Here is a 21,996-nt window from a genome sequence, read left to right as displayed (position 1 = left end):
ATCTATACTAATATTATAAATGCGAAAGTAACTCTGTCTGTCTGTCTGTCTGTCTGCTACTCAATCACGTCTAAACTACTGAACCAATTTGCATGAAATTTGGTATGGAGGTATTTTGATACGCGAGAAAGGACATACGCTACTTTTTACCCCGGGAAAATGACGCATTTCCCGGGAAAATTCAGAAAATTCAACGAAGTCGCGAAAAATCAATATTATAATGACATTGAAATAACAAAATTCCGTTGCCATGGCAACTGTTTTAATGGCGGATATGTCTTAGCGCGACTTCGTTACACTAAGAGATATAAATAATTTTGAGAATATTTTTCGTGAAAAAAAAAGCATATTTTATATCATCACGCTACGACCAATAGGAGCAGAGTAGGTAACAGTAAAAAGAGTTACAAAAACATGGAAAATTCTGACCCATTCTCTCTTATGTGACGCAAGCGAAGTTGCGCGGGTCAGCTAGTTTAAACATATAAGCCGCGACACTTAAAACTACACGATTATCTGTCGTCACGACATAGTGGGAACGCGCCCTCACACTGCGAGTTTCAGAAATCATCATAAATAAACTTTTTTAAAACCGCAGCTTGTATGATGCACCGAGTTGATTATCAAGTACAACGCTAAAATTGCTTCTTTATAGAAAGTTAACAAGTAACTCATTATAATGTTGAATAAGCAACGTGTCCACTGTACATGCTCGCATTCTACATAGGCACATAGTACATACATAACGTTAAATGGTGACAGATACAATATTTGAGTACGAAAAGCTCTCGTTAGTAAATCTTTTACATTTCTTTCGGCGGGTCCTGCGAGGTAAAGCACCCGGTTCCCGTATTTGCGCAGCATTAATTCACGGCCAGCCCTCGGCCGCGCGACGGTAACTTTTTCAATAACCGTCCCCCGGGATTCTGAGTCCCGGGCAAATCGGACCTCGGGAACGCAGCGGGGTCGCACTTACAGCGGGAGAACGGAATAAAAATGTGGTCGTTGGTTTTGCGCATATGTGTTACATACCAATATTGATAAGATTATTCGTTTTTCAGTTACATAATTATGTAGAAACACGTAGGCAATTTAGTTAAGGTGTACAATACAGCGAGTGTTTAATCCGACTCTTTAATATTTTACTTTCTGGCGAGATAATATTACACTTTATGTAGAATTTATTTATTCACGCCTGTTGATACCTAAGACAGAGGTTTATTTAAATGCACATTTTCATAAACAATGTGCCTATGCCAAATGCGGGCTAATATTAGGAACATAGAACAGAAATTGGAAAAATTCACTTACACTTTGTCAGATTTGGGAATGATATTTGCGGTCACATGATTAACTAATTAATGTTTAGTCACACATTGAATTGCCCCATTTTTTGGCGAGCAGGAAATACTTGTAACTGATCATAACAGAAAACTGCACGCATAAAATAACTTTCAGAGCTCGTGGCCAAAAATTCGCCGTAACTGCGGCCACACAAACGCGAGGCTTAATAAATAGGAGCTCGTTACACTGTCTTCAGCGTATACAGATATATAAACTTCTTACTGCTGCGAATTCTTCAACAGTTAAGTATTGTACCTACTATTGTATGTTTTTGTGTGCACTTAGTAGAAGAATGACAATTTATTGTAACTTTGAATTATGTTAATATTGCCTTTAATATTCGCGAATAAACAGTTTTGTCACTTATTTTCAAAGCGTTAATATTTGGAGTACTTATAAGAATATTTACTGAGGTACAAACTAACTAGAACTGATTTTGAATCTAACACACTACGCCTAAAATGTTTATACATGACATGAAGTCCATACTCAACTTGCTATCACTATTTATGTAGGCGCTTTCAACTGAATGTTTAGCAGTGTCGCGCTCAAAAGTCTAGTTGGGTACCTACACCCTTACCTACGCACTTCTTTATAAGTTTTGCAGCTCCAAATCCCATAAAAGGATGTTATTAAACATAAAATTATAGTTTTCTATTCAACACGAAGGGAAGGTGACATAAAAGTGAACGATTATTTCGTCCGAAAAAATGAGAGGTAGAACCATTAAAGCCGCAATGTCAGCCATAAAATAAGAATTAAGAGCCGTAAATATAAAAATTTGTTGTATTAAATGTTTTTTTATATGGAAAACTTTTAGTAAACAATATATTATTATAGTAAAGTAACTTTAAATAGATAGAACTAAAATAAAATGTTGCAAGTAAGTACTTAGAAAAGATAAATACCTTTATTGTGGCTTTGGGATGTCCTAGTCAAATCTCCGAACATTTCAAGCACTCACCTACTTACTGTAAATTTAATTTATCATTTTGTAATTACATTTTAACCAATCAACAATTTCTTTACAACAAACAACACACTTCGAAAAGAAACAAAAGAAATATGGTTTTGCATTGAACTGTTTGAATTTCGAATTTCACATTGTATTTTTTTTCAAGTCTAACTTTTTTACTTACCAGTAACTATGTTAAAGAAGCTAAGCATAACTCCGACCAGTGTGTAGTGTTTTATTTAAACGCGGGATTTCACTCTTCTCAAATAATTTCATAATCCATAGAGTACCTACAAAGGAACATAAACATCTATATTGTTAGTGAAGTAAAATGTATAGATTATTCTTATAAAACGTCTTCTGTTTTTAATACGTACCTAAACCTAACTATAATAAAACTAGCAGTTCGATCTCCAGAACTTATTCCATCTGCTTTCACATACCTGCTTGAAGTAGGTACATACCTAACGTGAAGGATAGGGGAGAAACTTTATTCCTTAGTTCTAGTTCAAGAGGCCATAACTCGTAACTAGTGCAATAAAACACTGGTGCTTGCGACGGAATGTTATAATGAAAGGATTGATAGACTAGCTTCTAGATACTGTTTAATAAATACCTATGTTAGAATAAGTACCTACCTACAAGAAACAATATAGAAATAAATATTTTTATAATTGTATAAACCAAAGTAACAATGAATTAGACAACAGATGCCTTGTTAAATAATATTTTATTAGCGCAACTAGTAAAACTAATGCACAAAGTCTTTAAAAACTCATTAGAACATGGAAAAGAGGTTAACGACGTGCAAACATTACCTCCTTTTTTATTTTTCATATTCCTTTGCTTGGAATGAATTATTGTGGTTTAATATGTAAATAAGACCGCATATACATAATTACTCAAATAGACGATGTAATCCCATCACTCCGAGCAAGTAAATACCTACCTAGTATATGAGGTAGATGGGCAAAAGATTTTGTTTTGTCGAATTTATTATTATTTCCGTTTCTGTTTAAATAGTTAGAATACGAGCCTCTAAGTATTTGAAGCAATCAGAATTACCACTAAATATCGCAGATGTAGGTATGCCAACGATTTCTAGCAAACAATTGAGACCACATTGAGACAGACCATTTTATTTAATTCTTTGCGCAACCTAATTTTTTTTTATTGTGAGCTACTGCATCCCTTAATTTTGAAGACAAAGATTTATAGCAAACAATTAAGACGACTCATTTTATTTAATTCTTTACGCAACCTAACTCTTTCATTGTGAGCTACTGCATGAACTGCATTCCTTAATTTTGAAGACAAATGATTGTACAGATCAGGCAAAACAAGTTTATTCTGGGCCAAAATAACCAAGACCCCCAGAATACGAAATTGGATGGCACTTGACAGTCGCTGCCAAATTAAATATGACAGCGGTCGCCGCACAGATGTCAAGTCCGTCATTATTGTCACTTGGTAGTTATCGCTGTCGCACACTGAAAGTGTACAATTTCAATTTCGCGATCAGCTATTATCACGTCGGCTTTGGTAACAACGTAACGGGTGTGTTTATATAAATTTGTGTGTACATATTCGGGCAATGATAAATTAAATACGTCACCCGTTCAGTATTCAAGGCCGGGATGGTGTTTTGATATACCTACTGGATAAAACATAATTTTAAACATACATATTTATCATGTGTTTGCTAGTGCTGTGTTAAATTTGTGAATATTGTGTAAAAAAACTGTTAAAATGTCTCTAAGAAGTATTTTATTCAGGTAAGATGTGCAAAATAGATGTCATTCGCATTTGAAAAAATGTGCTGGTCTTGTGGTCATAAAACAGCCATATAAAATAAAAGACGTTTCCGATTTAACGATTTATCTATCCCAGTGTTATTTTGTTATCTCATGACTATGTAATTATCTCAAGGGTCATGGTTACTAAATAATAAAACGAATCCAATATTTAAGATGTTAGTGAATATTAATTGGCTATATTCAGTGATGCGTGAACTTACTGCTTTACAAACACAATAGTCGTTTAACTTTCCCTCTTAGATGCTAATATTGACATAAAATTAATGACAATGTAATTTTATTACCTTCTATTGTGTTCAACATATTCCACTAACATTAAATCATACTTTATAAGCCACATGCATCCACAACTAAAGTTATCAATGCAAAAACATTTTGTTCTGATAATTCAAACCACAAAACATTATTATGACAAGAATATCTTTATACTTTGCATTGATTTCAAAAAAACTTCATACAAATCTTGATTTAAAAATAAATCAATTACTAACTTATCCTAAAAACACATAGGTACAAATATTAGTTCTGTAACTAAACTAAGGTCTATTCATTACATAACTTGTTATTGCTCATAGTTTAATTGTCCACATACTTAATACTTATCTGTATATTTTTAATTCATTTCAGAACCCTGAACCAAAGGAACAAATTTGTGAACTTGGCTGCAGCTGTGAGGATAAACCATGAACAACAAAGCCATCGAGAACAAGAACAACAATACAGGCATAATAGAACAACAGTAGCCGCTGCACTTTTCAGTTTTGTTGTCTTTGCTAAAGCTATAAAAGGTAAAAAATATAAATTAGTATTACTTTACTGAGCATGGCTCTTAAGTCATGGTCAACTTTACACTGCTCATCCATTACTGGGCATAGTCAGCCATTAAGCTTATATCTAAAGTCAGTATTCATTTACTATGCTGTAATGAATGTTGAAATACATACATAAAATCGCCCCTTTTTCTCCCATAGGGGTAGGCAAAGACCAAAGTAGCCACTTGGCTATTAAAATCTTTTAAAAAAGTCTGTATTTAATTAACTTATTTCATTCTTTACTTTTATAAGTCCAACTGCTAATAGTAAATACAATAAAATCATTCTCAACAAGAATTTCCCACAAACAATAACTAGAGCATCTACTACATTTTCCTTATAATAACTTTCCTGCACTAATTACTTGTATTCAACAATATTGATACATAAACTTAACAGGTAAAAAGGTTCATTACTCCTTCATTTCATCCAAAAGCAAAAAGACTTATGTAACAAAAAAGTACAATTGATAACAAACACTAAGGTGCAATACACATGGTATTGATTTCAATGGTGAAAGTCAGAGTTAGTGCTGTTATCTTGTTGTTGTGTGCTGTACTGCTTATCTCAATAATAAACAATTTACACAATATACCTCTTTATGTATAAGAGTACATAAGAAGTGTCAAGTGTGTTGTAAGTGCCAGCTACTTGGTTTCTAAGAGAAGTATCTATTAATCTTAAATACTAATATTATTAATATTAAAGTTCAGATGGATGTTTCTTATCTTGTCTTACCAAAACTACTGAAACTGTTCACATAGTTGGGAACCTATATTCGGCCTTCCTTTTACCTTTTTAACCTCTTTTTCCTACAAAATACTCAATCACTAGCTGAAAGGGAATTCTGTCCAATCTAAATAAATCTCAATTCAAATCTTTAGCATTCTTGATTTCAATGCCCAAATACTTAAAAAACACAACTTAAACACATTTTTACAGATTGTATTTTATATTTAGCTTGTCTTTTCCGCCCTTTGGAGGTCATGCTAAAAGTCAGCCCAGTTCATTGCACTTATTGACAATAAATAAATTGTTGAGTGGCATCATGGCCAGTTTTTATTACTTTTAACATACTATAAGCTAATTATTATATTATTACTGGTACTTGTTTTAATATCAATGGAAATTCCTTTGCCTTCCATTCTATAGCATTAACTTTTACATTAGACACTAAACACACTGCAAAAAACTGTTCAAAACACTCAGGTACACTGCAATAAGAATATTTCTTTCAATTATTTTTTACTTCCTCCATGGCGCAATGGTTTAGGTCACCACGCCGCTACCATTGCGTTGGGGGGTAGTGGGTTCGATTCCCACACGAAATAATTATTTGTGTGATCCACAATTTGTTGTTTCGGGTCTGGTTGTACTTTGTATCCGTTGTTCGTATGTTTGTAAAAGTGCCCGCGATACAAGAACAATTCTTAGTGCGGGAGTTGTCTTTTAACCCCTGTGCTCACGATGCTTTACTTTTGTCTACATTTGCCGACGAAAATGTCGTGAGCACTTTTTGATTTGTCGAGTACAGCCGACTGTGGCGGTCAAAGAGTTAATAGAATTCCTATTGACACACCCCCAAACCTCAACAACTTAATATATTTCAACTATATTTTCATGACCACATTATCAGATATGTAATGTGTTATCATTATATTGATAAGAAACGTATCGGTGGATTACATCATCTGTTCTTTTTAATCTGTCAATAGCGGATTACGCATGTCATACATTATTGATAGTAGAGATATTTTTTTAGGTGCGGAAAGGTCTTAACTCGGTCACAAAGTAGGTATATGATAGTAGGCCAATTTCAACATAATTTCTGGGGTTCACGGGCAATTTTTTTTTTATATCGTACTCCTACAATATATTTTTGTTACATATTCTACAGAGTAACAAAGCAAGACTACACCCCCACACAGTTTAGAGAATCCAATCCTATTTGAAGAAACGATATTTATAAAATCGAAAGCATCTTTCTGCATTCCTTTAACTCATGATACACCTAGTAAAAGTATTTACTAAACAGTACTTCAAATATTTCAGATAAATCAGACAAGCCTGTAGAAGAGAGTGAAAGTAAGAAAGATGCGGGCACTAAAGTCACATTCGAGGCGGGACAGAAGAAGCCCGACCTTCCAGTCTTCCGAGCTGAAGAAGTTAGCAAACATGATACCACGTAAGTTATGAAGTATTGACTACCAGTTTCAAATAAATATCAAAGAAGGACATCGCGATGACACTTGCATGCTTATGTGTTTTTTAAAACAGTCCTTAACGGGGTGCAAAGTCTGTGACTCTTACTCTCATCATCATATTAAATCTATGTCTCATTCTGTACACTTGCCCCCTGCTTGTACTCTTACACTTATGGGGTAAATAAGAGAGATTGACAAAAAATCACTCTTTCGCTTAAGACTGCGCAGACGACTGTTGAGAGTAACGAGCGCAGAACGCATGGTCTTTCGAACACGATCTCTGATTCCTGCGTATTAAAACGATTGTTTAAACTCAGCTTAAGCAACAATGCTACTCCTAAAAACTTTTCCATTTCAACATTAAGATAGGATTAACACGGCGCAATCTCATTCAAATGGCAACCGAATCTTTCAATGTCACCTACAGAAAACTGTTATCAACTATCAAATAAGGTGAATGTCGAATAAAAGGCAGTCGTGCTACCGGCGCGGGCGCATCAATATTATCTGTTCAGATAGTAACACTATCTTATTTTTCTGCTATCACAAGATAGTATAATCTTACATCGATTATTCATTGTTATCGTAATACTCATCGAGTTTCCGGGATGATAAGATGTTCTACATATATTTTTTCGATAGTTTTGGTGAATTTTGCATAGGTACCTACTTATTTAGGAGGCTTTAGCAAGGTTGAACTACCGAAAATCTCGAAAGATATTTTATTAGCAAGTGAAATATCTATTTTGACAGTTATTGTTATGTGCGTGGCTGTTATAAATAAAGCAATATATATTTTTTTATGTATTTACATATTAAAGCAGGAAATCCAATCCCAATCTTTAAAATTTCCACACATTTCAACTAGAGAAAACATCTGTAGCTCTGAAACATACGTCAAGTTCATACCGTGAAAGATTTTATGTGTCAGCCATTTCATTACGTGGAAGTGTGCCCCGAACTTACTTCATTCTATGGGAATGCCTAGTGTGAGTAACTGACCAAAGAAACAAAAGAAAGTACAAAAATAGTTTTATAAGTTTAAAGGCGAGTCGGATAATCCAAAGCATTAACGTTATCAATATTAACAGTTGTCGATATCTGATAAGTGTTGGTATTACAATAAAACGAAACAACTTAGATGTCGCTGTCAAGATACTGTTATCCGATATTATATTGTGTTATGTATGTAATAGGTAAATAAGATAGACTTACTGCTCCTGTGTTCAAATGACATTTTGATGGTTATCGAGTTACTTTTATATGGAAAAGTGTCGTTTAAAATGCAATATTGATGCAATTTAAACAGGTTTATGTAAAATCGCGCCTTGGTCTCATGTGTCGGCACCCGACAGGGACCGAAGAGCGTCACTTGCTATGCTAGAAATCGAAAGGAACTACCTTTCGATTTCTACTGAAACAAATCTTGATTGTCAAAATTGGTTGTTTTTTTTTAGAAATTCGTGCAAACATTGGCAGTGCAAAGCTGTTATAATTAGAGATTGATTTAATTTGTCGTTTGGTGACAGAGGTAACTTGGTTATTCGTGAGAGAAATTAAACCTAATAGATAGTCCTACTAAGATGAAGGCGTTCTAGACCGTTCGTGTTTGTATCTCTAAATTAAGTACAAATACAATCATGTACCTAATGTCATTTACCAAGTTCATACAACTTTGTAGGTATGCTAATAAAATTGTAAATGTAAACATTAGAAATTGATGTTTAGACTTCGCGCTGGTATCACTTATCATCGACTGCTAAATATGTTCGGAGAAAACATTCGCGATTGCATTCACGTTACAATACACACGCGCCTATACACAACAATTAGAAAAACACCCACAAATGACTCCCATTTATGTGTTTAATGACTCTCATTTATTTGTTTTCAAAATTTCATATTTTTAGTCGTAATGTGTAATAGAGTCACAGTCAAGACACCTAAGTTGCTGACCCGCCGACAACTGTCGGCCTTTATTTCAAAAGAATCATGTCACCGATATTCATCATCTTAAGAGGGCACAGATAGATTTAACGACATGTACCTACATAATATTGGGTTATTCTTCAACATTTACTTATAAGGCTATGTTTACCCTAAAAGTAACGAAGCGAATTGTGAACTGCGTTATAACAATGTCAAATAATATGTGAGGTAGGTCCATATCTTTAATCAAAAATAGCATCATACTTACCTACTTGCATATAGATTGATAACGCCTTGCAATCAATCACATTTTTCGATTCGTAATGATGACCTATTTATTTCCTACTGTACTTGAGCAAGTACATTTTATATTTTTAGGCAAAACAAGGAGCAAACATGATTCGTGTACTTAGCCAGGTTGTTATCAATGAATTAAAAAAACTCGCTTTACAAGTAGGTTATAATAATAAATATCATTGGACAATTCAAAACTATATAAGCAGAGCTTGTACTATGGTAACCAAATAACTGACAAACATACTTATATGCTTGTAAATACATACTTATATAAGTAAGTAAGTGTAAGATACATTTACACAAATATTTGTCCCGGATGGGATTCAAACTCACCACGCGCGGCTCAACAGTTATTGCCGCGAGGTGACCACGTTAACCACTGCGCCAAACATGCAGTTAAACAAGTATTGTTCTAGATCAAAGAATTTCACAACATTATCGAAAACAATCTGTTGAAACATGTGAACTAGAGGTCAATCGATATTGATTTCGTCATAACTGTTTATTTACGAAGCAGGGTTTAGATACGTTATCGAAGGATTGCGTCGAAAACGCGTATGTAACACGTAAGAGGTCGCAGATCATCAAATACTAGCCCGGAAATAATATTTTTGTGTCCGCATAACTACAAGACTATAATGAGATTTTGCGGATCTTCTACTTGATATGTTATGAGAAACAGAACAGAACTGTTAAATTTTATACACCAATAACACGTAACAGGCACAGCAATAATTTCTCGAATTAAATATGCCGCAGGTCCACCCGGTATTGAACACCCAAGTAGGTCATCAATTACTTACTGCTTGCTTCTGAATAATTTGTCAATAGTAAGATATAGCCTGGAACTGCATCTCTTAATCTTTTCCAGTCCGTGGAACCTCTAGAATATCAAGTACATTTCAAAGACCCCGGGATAACAAAACAAAAGCTCTTCTACTAAAGACTTTACTTTTACTTGCTTTTTATGTTTGCAAATGTCCCCGGGACGTAAAAATCGTTGAGATTAATTCGTAGTGCAGGAGTTTCTCTTATCAACTCTCAATGCAACGTAATAAAACAACGATCAAAGCAAATACGTTACGTATTGTGTTGTTTCTTATGTGCACGAGTAAAATTAATAGCTGTAACATTCACTGAAACATACTACGTCATGTTACTGACTTGTTTTGATATAAAATACATACACAAAACACATGTGCCGATGACTTGCAGAAAATTGGAGGAAAACATCGTGCTGAATCTTGCATGCATCAAACTTGTCAGCGTGGCGAAAGCAAGGCCTAACCCCTCCCTCGTTTAGGAGGAGACCCTTGCCTAGCAGTGGGACAGTAATGGGTTATAAAAATCTACAGGATTTAATTTGGATTGATTTATTATTTTATTTGGATTTTACAGTGCTATCTTTTTTCTACAGGGATAGTTTCTGGGTGACATACAAACATGGTGTGTACGATGTGACGTCATTCCTGCAGTCTCACCCCGGCGGGGAGCAGATACTCAACGCGGCCGGACTTAGCATCGAGCCCTTTTGGAATGTGTATGGAATGCACAAGACAGAAGAAATCTATAGACTGCTGGAAAGCTATAGAATAGGTAAGAAGTGTTTTAGAAAGCTTATTGATGCAAAATGTATTTATTAAACGTCATTATTTCCGTGAAACAGCCTCTACGGTGTAAGCGGTAGTGCAAGCTAATACTGACCACAAGGTCTGGAGTTCGAGTGCTAGGCCGGAAAAAAGAGCCCTCCTGAGTTTTTCTGTTAAGAATTTATCAGAGATTACCCGAAATTAGGAAGTTAATATATAGGCCGTAGATTGCCGTGCCCCGCGGTCTAACATTGCAAATAGCGAATCGTGGTTATATTTCATACGCCTCTGCGTACAATGACATTCTTTTCTGACGATTCGGTTCGGTGTATGTACAAATCTTTTCCAGTTTTATTCTCGAATTTTGAAATACTTGACAATCAGTAGCTAGTATCTAGTCCACAATAAAAACATAAACAGCCCTCCACAGGGAACCTGCACGATGACGACGTGGTGGAACACACGGACGACGACATGTGGGTCCGCGAGCCGCGGCGAGACAAGCGGCTCATCGTCAAGACTAGCAAGCCGTTCAACGCGGAGATACCGGCCAAGTTGCAGATAGCGCACTTCGATACGCCCAAGTGAGTTTGGTTTGAGTAGCGACATCTCTTGGTTGTGGAGTTAAACTGTGTGTAGCGCCATCTAGTGTTTGATAAAGTAAAGTTGGAGTTGTATGATGATATTGATCAGTCGTTTTTTTATTATTAGAACAGTTTGATAAAGAAGTATATATTTTTTGTAAAAAGTCAAGACTTGACAAGACATCTCATAATCTCATCTTGAATTGGATAGTTTTTACATGAAACTTAACATTTATAGAAATGCTCTAGTTCTATATCTACTCTGGTCTCTTTATTTAAACAGTTACCAATGGAGATTATTGTATTTTTTACACTAGTTTGGAACATCCTGTCTTGACAATCGAGCGCGTAATCTTCCGTTCTCTGACTAGTGCACTCAATCTTAGTTTCTGTATTCTTTCTGTTTCCAGCGAATTATTTTACGTGCGACAACACATGCCTGTTCCAGAGTTAGAAGCGAAGGAGCACAGTCTTCGTATCACGATCATAGATGGCGGCACTAGGAGCAAACAGTTTGAACTGCAAGAATTGTTGAAGATGTTTCCTCAGGGGGAAGTGCGGGCTGCGCTCATGTGCGCCGGGAACAGACGCAGTGAAATGAACAAGGTAGTTTGGTTTAATATTACTTGCCTTAGCTTTTAACTGTTCGTTTATTTTCTTTATACGAGGATAGGCTGTATAGAAGATCATATGGTTGGAAGAAAATACCAAGAACTACGAGATACAGAATTGACAAATTATTTCACCACTATTGGCCATCTTAAACATTTATTAAAATTGGCTTACAATATTTTTTTTAGTTTATTTTATTTACTTCTGCATAATATACCGATTCTGATTGATTATTAGAATTATGCAGAGCAAAAGTAATCGATGCGTAAACCTTACCATACCTTGAGGTCTCTTTGATAAATACATTTATAGATTCTTTACTATTATATTCTCACGGTAATTTCTTCTAAAGTACTAATTCTAATATTTTTCTTCGGTGTGTGGTGGTTCAACGACTAGGTGCTCTAAAACATCGAGTCATCTCGCAAGTATACTTCATAAAGATTTTACTATTGCAAATCTTCTAATGTACCTCTAGACCTCTGCTTGTACATATTGTAAATCTTGTAGAAATTGTATTTAGTTTAACATTTGCAGCTTTTAGAAATAGCAGTTGACGAATGTGTAAACTTTGTAGGTAGATTTTACGCACGGAATAACTTACACAAGAGGAATGGGCATGTGGGCCTGTCGAGCCTGCCATAAAAGTATGCGCAGAATTACATACCCTAGTACTAACCTAATAGATGACACTAAAAGCACGTAGATAGAATTCCAACATAAATCACAACATATTAGTGCAAAATACGACTCTAATGTCATTGAAATATGGCTGGTTATTTTAATTTGTAATAGTCGCTTATTCCTTTTCGTATTTCAGTGTGCGTTAAATGTCATCGGCTGAGTTTGCCGACAGCCATCTTCATTGAAAAAGTATGACATGGCCCTTCCTCTTGTGTTTGTTATTCCGTGATTTTACGTGTACCGTATATTATGTATTACCTGCATACGAGTGAATATGCGCCCGTATACTTTTTGTTCAGTTTTCATTAATAACTACTAATCAGGCTAGTTATGTCACTATTTGCACACCAATGGACAATAAAGAAGTTGAATTTAAAGTGTAAAACTGCTGAAAAGTTTCACTGATTTAAATTGATTAAGAGTTATTTGATATTTGTATGAGAGAGATTTCGTTCATTGCATTGGTATTTTGACTAGTCTTTTGTAAAGTAACAGTCGCATTAATTATTATGCTTTACTACATTCGTTGATTGATTTTAATAATAATAGTTCTTATTTCTTAAGCTTTTATTTTTCTTAATTTTTCCCTTTTTTTCTTGTTTTTTATGTGTGTCTAATTCTCAGGCATGTTGAGTTATTTTTATTCTAGAATCTTAATAACTTTCTATGTCAGCATGACATGCAACAAATATTTAAGTAACAAATGACGATGAAATCTTTTATTTGTGAATGACTCAGAACTTGTAAAGGTTTTATCAAATGTCAAACATATCAAAAGGATCTTCAATGTTTTGCTTATAAATTCTTTAATATCATAATATCAGAAAGCAAATAGTATTACATAAAAATATTGTAATTTTTATGTAATACTATTTGCTTTCTGATATATTACGAGAAATTCTACATTAAATACCTTGGTAAATATATTGGACTGAAATGTCAAGCAAACCAAGGTAATTTTTGCATAGTCTCGCTAATACCCGTGTAATATTGTACAGTAACAATGAAATTTATAACACGCATGATTGCCCTATGGCTTTATTTGAGCTGTGAAACTAGGCTTCGGCTAGGCTAGATCTTTATTAATGTTTTCTTTTCTTATTCGTCTGCTACATACTATTTTATATTTTGTTTCTGTTTTTTGCCAATGTGCTAAAGGTTAGCAAGACGAGATATTTTATTTTCAGCAAATCAAAATAATCAAATATTCGTCTATTGCACGCTAATTTGAATTTAGCTGAAGTAAAAAGTAGTTTGAAGTACCTAAAACGGGTTATTAAAGAAAGCGCTTCTTCTTAATCATACTGGTGTAAGGCGTAGGCCCTTAATCAGTATGATTGAGAAAGGCTAAACAGAAAACTGACTCATTAAAATAAGCTTTTGTAATTCGCTTGAAAGTACCTCGTCTCGTTATCCATATACGCTTGTGTGCACGTGTTCGCTTAACGCTATCGGTCGGTATAGGAGTGTTCACGTGAGGCTCGCACAAAGCAGGTGAAGCCGGTGAAGGGCATCGACTGGCAGCAGGGCGCCATCAGCAACGCCGTGTGGTCCGGCGTGTTCCTGCGGGACGTGCTCGTGTACTGCGGGGTCGATACTGTCAACACTGTGGGGAAACATGTTATTGTGAGTAGTACTTATAATTATTGTTTTTTTTTTGTTCCTGTATGCTATATGTAGAGTTCTAAAAACTGTTTTTTGACGTGCAGATTTGTGTATGGTCACCATAAGACAATTTATTACATTATTTATTTCATAGGAAACTCTATAATCACTTTACCGACCGATACTAAACTGTACAATAAAACTAAAGCCCTTGTTATAAACTGCTGACCAATTTTTTTTTTTTAATACTTAAAACTTAACCTCGACTGCCTTCTAGACTGTTTAGTTTTGCTTATAATTAAATCTACTATACGAGAATCACATCTAACCAACATATTCTCTCCTCCCAACAGTTCCAAGGCTCAGACATAGACGCGACAGGCGTGAACTTCAGTACATCGATCCCGTTAGACCAAGCACTGAATCCTAACGGCAAGATCCTGCTGGCCACGCACATGAACGGCGAGCTGCTGCCCAAGGACCACGGCTACCCGCTGCGGGTCATCGTGCCCGGCGCGCCCGCTGTCAGGAGTGTCAAATGGCTTGGTAAGTAGATATATTTAGTAACGCCGACTTTTAATAACTAGAGTTGTATAAATGGATTTAAACTCTCTAAGAAATTGTAGAGAAGCGATATTTAGTTAGTGTGGTAAACTCGGGCATAATATGACGCTCATTCTAGAGAGCCTTGCGTGGCAGAAAAACCTTAAACAAAATTACGCCTTTCTCAGAACGGCAATGAACCAATGAAATTGCCATAGGTAAATACCTATGAAAATAAAAAGGACTAAGGTCTTTGGCTAGATTACGTATAAAAAAATATGGTCCATGTCAAAAATTACCCAAGCTTTTTAAGGCACAGGATTCTCCAATAAAAAAAATTGAGAATGACCATGTTCATATTATAGTCGTTGTAACTTTAAAACTAACTTGTTTTTAGCCCACATTTTAACTATATTATATCAATTTGTCAACAGAATCAATAACGATATCATTCGACGAGAGTCCGTCGCATTGGCACCAGAAGGACTACCGCTCGTTCAACGCGTCCAAGACGTGGGAGACGGCGGACTTCGCCTCCGCGCCGCCGATATACAGCCTGCCGGTCACGTCAGCCATCTGTGACCCTGCTGACGGAGATGTGTGCACTGTTAAGGATGGCTGTATTGAAGTCAGAGGTGAGTAGAAGTAAAGTAAAAGTTATAAAGACCTCTCCTATCTGACAAGATTTCTCGAAGTGAAAAGTGTCCTGTGTGGTATCCAGGTTATAAACTATCTGTGTAAAAAGTTTGATCGAAATCCGTTCTGTAGTTTTGGCGTGATTGAGTAACAATCAAACATCCACATACCTTAACTTCGCATTTACAATAATTGGAGGTTATCATAATTTTACGTCATTGTCCTTTTTTTTCTAATTTATACCTGCAAGGTGCATGTTTTCAAACTGGGTTACTTCTACAAAATATGTAAAATGATTTTTGATACCTAAACCTTTTGCTCGAACCCAAGACTACATAGGATCTGTGACTATGCCACAACAGTAAAATTCAGAGAGAACATATTTTCAAAATGTTTTTTTCTCCTAGGGTACGCATACTCAGGCGGTGGAGCTAAAGTGCTGCGAGTGGACATATCCCCGGACGGCGGGCGCAGCTGGGTGCAGGCTGACGAGATGCAGTGGGACGACGCGCCGCCCAACATGCACTACGCCTGGACATTGTGGACGGCGCGGATACCGGTCTCTAATGGACAGACTGAGGTGATTTTCATAATATCTTTTTCTTAACTAAATCGATGGTAGCTTTAAAAGTTAATGCATTTTATACCTATTCTCACTTTTGTACAAGTCTCAAAGGGATCTATCAGATTGTTCTTGTCCAACCGTTTTAGGGAAGGTTAAAAAGGCATACCAGACACACGAAAATTAGCCCAATCGTATTCGTACAAGGCTACGCATATGTCCTATAATCAGCGATTTTAAAATCTAATGAGATTTATACATTCGTCCCGCGACTGAATCTGTGTGACGATATTCGTTTGAAAACTAAAATCGTTGAGAATCGCGGACTTGCGTAGCCTTGTACTAACGGACTACTTTTGCTTTACAATGATATAATCGCATTTAAAACATGACGGTCGATTTATTTATTTACTTCTTAATTTCTTAAATGTTTTCTCGTTGTCTAGGTGGAATTATGGGCAAAAGCAACAGATAGCAACTTCAATACTCAACCGGAAAGATTCGAAGACATTTGGAACATTCGAGGCGTACTCAGCAACGCATACCATCGGATCAAAGTGCAGATCAAACATTGAACATTAGTTAGTAACATTTAGTACATGAATCTTGCAATAGCTACTGTGAAATAGGTTGTGGCAATTCAGAATAGCAAAGTTTAGGACAATCCTTTAAGAACGAATGTTACATTATGAAAACCTCATCCAGATATAATCTCGATGATTTGACTGTTTTATTTTTCCAAATAATTAGGTATGCATTGAACGATAAAAATCGACTATGAATCAATATAAAATCAGGGGTCGCCAACAAGCCCCGACATCTTTGCGGGTAGTAGTCCAGTCCATCGTCATCTAGTGTAAAATGAGTGTATACTAGGTACTTATTTTTTTCATCTAGGTAATCAATTGGAAAATTACTAAAACTACATTATAGTCTGAACTAGCAGTCTACTGTTACTTTTGTTGTTCTAGTTAATTATGCATAGATACATTTTGTATCCAGATAACTGGTTTCTAATTCTTAATAAAAAAAGCAATCAGCTTATGATAATCAACTTCCAATAAATAAATCGCTACATTAGTTTTAACCTTTTCACCGCCACGGACGTTAAGAGACGTAAAATTGAAAATCGCTCACGACGCCATCGACGTGATAGCACGTCAAAAATATCACTTTTTTATAGTTCAAAATAAACATACAACAATACGTTTCAAGTGTTTTCTTTCTCCTGTTATTATTACCTAAACATATTTATTACATTATTACACAAAGACATATAATAATTAGACAGTTGTACCTGAAAAAAAAACAAAGTAAATCATCATGCAAAATGTATAAATTTAGCCCGCAAATCCACGCCACAGACGTGAAGACGCGTCAACTAGTGATGTGCAAGGAAAAGGACTACAATCTAAACACTTTATGCAATATTTCGAAAACAAATTGAAATACTTCACTCCTTTCTGAAAAAAAAATTTTTTGTCTGATATGTTTTAAATTAGATTCAATACAAACCTAAATATGTAATAAAACTACCATATCTAGTGATAAACTCATGACTAAATAAGTGCAAATCGATCATTTTGTGGCAACTCTCGCGCATCTCTATTAGCGGAATCCCTTACAGTGCTTCGTACGCCACTGACGGAATCAGACGGCGCGCTCTGACGTCACCCGCGCTGCTGGACACTCGTAGTGTTGTTGCAATACGTTATTAATAATAGGTACATAAATTCTTGTGTATAATAAATTTTTCGTAAACCATCTGCGCCACAAAAATGTCTTCAAGTCAAATGACGACAGAAGAGCTGTTGAGAGTGTTAGAAGGTGTAGAAGATGATGTTACATATTCTGAAGCAGAATCTTTAAGGAGTGACGATTTAGAGGTAAGTTATTGTTTGAATACATTAAACAAACAATAAAGGTATTATTAATGTTGTAGGACTAACAAAAAAACACAGTTATCATGCCAATACGTACTATCTATGTTTATTGTACCTTTTAGGTATAGTTACTACTTTTGTCGTTATTCAATATTAGAAATATGTTATCACTACATAGTATATTTGTATGCTTAAATCTTTAAAACTACGCAACAGATATTGATGCGTTTTTTTAATAGATAGAATGATTAAAAAGGAATGTTTTATGTATAATATTACATTCAAGAAATAGTGGAGAAATATTGTTATTAAATAACCGTGCTAAGCAGGAGCGGGTCACACTGATACATCTCTAATATAAGGCGGCAAAATTTGAAATCGCAGCGCTGACCACGCCAGTGGCGTTTCTTAACGTCAAAAGGTGTCGTCACAACTGGGATTAGTGCTGTGACTTTTTGAATAAAATATTTGAATTAAGTACTTTTTTTATGCAAATTGTTCGTGTATATCATTGTTATTTTTGGGTAATGAGTACTGAGTAGTGTAAAGTTGACACATGGGAGAAATTCAATAAAATTTTGTGGTACTTTTATGCAATTTTTACTCATAATATAAGAACACGTAAAATTAATCGAAGTTTTATCGATATACACTTTTCCCGTGACTATTATTTTGTAGGTATAAACGAAGGAATTTATTGCTTGGCGTGGGGAACACCGATTTTCAATATTACTCTGGCGGTGAAAAGGTTAAAGTAAGACTGGACCGAAACTGTTCTTATGACGTCTATCGTCATCTTATTTTTAATCCCAAATCTTCCTAAATAATATCGAATCTATTTTTATATAGAATAGGATTGTATATAGGTAATGTAGGTATTATTTATATATAGGTCTAGAGATTTTGCATTGAATAACATTAAAAGATACTTTCTTCAGAAGAAACATGTTCATTTATTTTAAATCATGACTTTTGTATTAGTTAGTTGGTGTCCATTGTCTACCATACAAGTGCTGAATTATATAAGATGCAATCAGATGTTGTACCTAAAATTGTAGTCAAACTGCTAACTCTAAGTTAACTATAATAAAGTTTTGATATACATAGTGACTAGTGTTTTATTTTAACTTGTTCTGAAGTGGACTGGAAAGTTCAATGAGTCTGGGCTCTTATCAGTTAGGTAACATTCTTACGTTTATATGATAACAATTAAATAATTACGTTATGATCTTTAATACCGGACTTCACTTTATCATTCAGTACTAAAATATTTAACTATTTAGCGAGATAAAACTCTTCTCGTCAAGGTCGTGTGCGGGACAAAGTCCGTCGATCTCTCCTCCCACTTATTATATTACGAATTTTACTCTCTATTAAATGATATTTTCATATATTTAGTAGTTTACTGCTGTCACCAAGCACCTGTATCTTGTGTACTCACAAACAAACGTAAACGCAGCCAAAGTACTCAATTCAAACACATACAAATATTTGTCATTCAATAAATGTAACTGTACAAAGCGTAGATTGTATCGCATATTTATCTCAGTAGTCGGTCGCCGGCTCGCGGGTCAACAACATGTTCGCCTTGAGAATAATTAAAAGCACAAATAACTTCGTAAACTCGCTGCCAAAAACTGCGAGGAAAATACACAAGCACAATGTTTTATACAATAACAAACCTGAGGATTTACTCAATTTAGTCATACGTGGCGAATCATTGCAGTTCCCGTATGTGTGGTTGAGAGAAAACTGCCAGTGTGAACATTGCTACCACACATCAGCACAAAGCAGGATATTGGATTGGAGCAAGTTCGACTTAAATGTTAAAGCGAATGAAGTTTCTGAAAGTGAAAATTCTGTGCGCATTCAATGGAGCGATGGGCACACATCACAGTACAACTTCAACTGGCTAAAATTCAGAAGTTTCACCCCGGAAAACCAGAAGAAATATACGGAAACTATTTACAAACCTAAGAAAGAAACATGGCATGGGAAGGACTTTAGTAATATTTTGTATAAACGGGATTACAGTGATATCGTGGGATCAGAGGAGGCGCTATACGAATGGCTACACAAGCTGTCCGTTTACGGTGTAGCGTTAATTAAGAATACTCCTTCTTCGGAGACCGCGGTAGACGGCGTTGTTGATAGAATCGGCTTTACTAAACGAACGCACTACGGCATCAAATTTGTAGTACAACACGTTCAAAATACAAGCAACGTTGCTTATCTATCAAGCACTTTGCAGTTGCATACTGACTTGCCCTACTATGAATACTGTCCTGGTACTAACTTGTTACATTATCTCGTACAAACTGTGAGCGAGGGAGGTGAGAATTTGTTATCAGACTGTCATTACACTGCCAATTATATGAAACAACACCACCCTGAACAATACAAGCTACTGACTGATGTAGAAGTCGAATGGAGTGATATTGGAACAGAATTTGGGAACGATTTCTTCAAACTACATCGTGCTCCTGTCATATGTTTAGATTGTCATGGAGAAATAGAGAGAATTAACTTCTCAATACCTCAGAGAGGCAGTCATTTTCCTGGACCTATCGAACTGGTGAAACCTTGGTATGAGGCACATAGTCTGTTTTGGGATTTGAACCATCAGTTTGCAGCAAAGTTTAAGGCTGAGAGTGGCGATATATTAGCATTTAATAATATAAGATTGCTGCATGGTCGAAGTGCATATGAAGACAGCTCCAACAATGTGAGAAAAATTATTGGTGCATACATTGATTGGGATGAGATTTACTCAAGATTGAGATGCTTGAAAGTGAAGTTGAAGAATGAAGATGGTATTTGCTGAAATGTCTTCTGAAATGCAACATGTATTGTGTTTTACATATTTTTGATAAGCATTTTGTTAATAAATAATAACTGATAATATTGCTTGTAATTTTTATTACAATGATTGAGTTTATGCTAATATCACAGTTACATAATAATGAGCAGAAATAGGCATACAAATATTATTTATACATGATTTAAAAATAAAGAAAATAATTGTTCATATTATTATTACTTGAAGATACACTTAATCAAAATTATTCCTATAATACAGCAAGAGGCATACATAAATATTCAAGCAGAATGTAATATTATATAAACCTAGGACATCATTTTCAGGTATGATACAAACTTTCATGATTATAACAGCATTTATTCTGGGACATGTATGTTGCTGTCACAATTACTTCACCATCACTTGGCTTAATATTCAGCAAGTTATTATTTTAATTCAATGTAAGTATCTATAAAGTGGTTTCTTACAGGAAACCTTCTCAGTGGTATAATTTTATCAGTTTCTTCCTGTTTCTCTTCTACTTCAACCAACGGAAAGTCTTCAAATTCCGGATTAGCTGCCATACTAACCGCTGTTGACTCATTTGTATGAACGTAGATAGTAAAACTGACATCTTCTGGCAAATCCTTGAAGTTATTACTCACTGACGATAATTTCAAACAAAATGCACGCAGATTCTGTTCCGCTTGTATCAAATATGCGTCCGTAGTTTCGTTAAAATAGTTGTTTCTATCAAATTGAAATACGAACTTCAATATGGGTTTGTAGTCGCTATCTGTTACCGCAAATTCCACACAACCAAGTTGGTTACTTTTGAGACATTCAGCAATACTTTTCAAGCATAAATCTATGTACTGGTTAACTTCAGGATGTATGGAACGGTACACAACAATGTTGTATTTTTTTCTGCTTTCGAATATACTTTTGGGGTAAACCGAAGCGTAATACAAAATACTATGAAAGGCAACGCAAAGAAACTCTGTTGTTATGTCTACAAAACAGCTATCCATGGTTATTTTCTGAAATTTACAATGTAAACAATAACATGTGTCTGTGACAGTTGACAGTAGTGAAGGTTAGGAATTTGACAGTTTGTGACGTCATTATAAACGTACTATT

The 21,996-nt window shown here is 35.2% G+C and overlaps 3 protein-coding genes across 5 annotated transcripts; 2 read left to right on the top strand and 1 right to left on the bottom strand.

The window, feature by feature from the left end:
• The first annotated feature begins 3,758 nt into the window (after nt 1-3,758).
• shop (sulfite oxidase) lies at nt 3,759-17,376 on the top strand. Of its 3 annotated transcripts, none has more exons than XM_076121481.1 (11): nt 3,759-4,074; nt 4,744-4,904; nt 6,981-7,113; nt 10,776-10,954; nt 11,378-11,531; nt 11,942-12,137; nt 14,322-14,453; nt 14,786-14,978; nt 15,410-15,610; nt 16,019-16,191; nt 16,620-17,376. In XM_076121481.1, the coding sequence occupies exons 1-11, from the start codon at nt 4,049-4,051 to the stop codon at nt 16,746-16,748; spliced, it is 1,677 nt and encodes a 558-aa protein (XP_075977596.1). In that variant the 5' UTR covers nt 3,759-4,048; the 3' UTR covers nt 16,749-17,376. The 3 variants fall into 3 exon arrangements, with proteins under 3 accessions (XP_075977596.1, XP_075977587.1, XP_075977579.1); XM_076121472.1 differs by having other exon boundaries at nt 14,319-14,453; XM_076121464.1 differs by having other exon boundaries at nt 14,292-14,453.
• A 2,103-nt stretch (nt 17,377-19,479) lies between these two features.
• On the top strand, nt 19,480-20,958 carry LOC142977548 (gamma-butyrobetaine dioxygenase-like). The gene has a single exon (XM_076121492.1). It carries the CDS (start codon nt 19,636-19,638, stop codon nt 20,878-20,880), a length of 1,245 nt encoding a protein of 414 aa, XP_075977607.1. The 5' UTR covers nt 19,480-19,635; the 3' UTR covers nt 20,881-20,958.
• Nucleotides 20,959-20,983: 25 nt separating this feature from the next.
• PolZ2 (DNA polymerase zeta subunit 2) lies at nt 20,984-21,951 on the bottom strand. Its single transcript, XM_076121505.1, has one exon. The coding sequence runs from the start codon at nt 21,885-21,887 to the stop codon at nt 21,303-21,305; it is 585 nt and encodes a 194-aa protein (XP_075977620.1). The 5' UTR covers nt 21,888-21,951; the 3' UTR covers nt 20,984-21,302.
• Nucleotides 21,952-21,996: the final 45 nt, after the last annotated feature.

Source organism: Anticarsia gemmatalis, chromosome 1 (genome assembly GCF_050436995.1).
Source record: "Anticarsia gemmatalis isolate Benzon Research Colony breed Stoneville strain chromosome 1, ilAntGemm2 primary, whole genome shotgun sequence".
Classification (NCBI taxonomy): domain Eukaryota; kingdom Metazoa; phylum Arthropoda; class Insecta; order Lepidoptera; family Erebidae; genus Anticarsia; species Anticarsia gemmatalis.
The sequence above is the reverse complement of the archived record's forward strand: the minus strand, read 5'-3'. Positions and strand labels throughout refer to the sequence as shown.

Coding starts and splice junctions, on each gene's coding strand:
- shop (XM_076121464.1), top strand. CDS start 4,049: ATGTCTCTAAGAAGTATTTTATTCAG. Junction 4,905..6,980: donor CTTTGCTAAAGCTATAAAAG/GTAAAAAATATA, acceptor CAAATATTTCAG/ATAAATCAGACAAGCCTGTA. Junction 16,192..16,619: donor TCTCTAATGGACAGACTGAG/GTGATTTTCATA, acceptor CTCGTTGTCTAG/GTGGAATTATGGGCAAAAGC.
- LOC142977548 (XM_076121492.1), top strand. CDS start 19,636: ATGTTCGCCTTGAGAATAATTAAAAGCACAAATAACTTCGTAAACTCG.
- PolZ2 (XM_076121505.1), bottom strand. CDS start 21,887: ATGGATAGCTGTTTTGTAGACATAACAACAGAGTTTCTTTGCGTTGCC.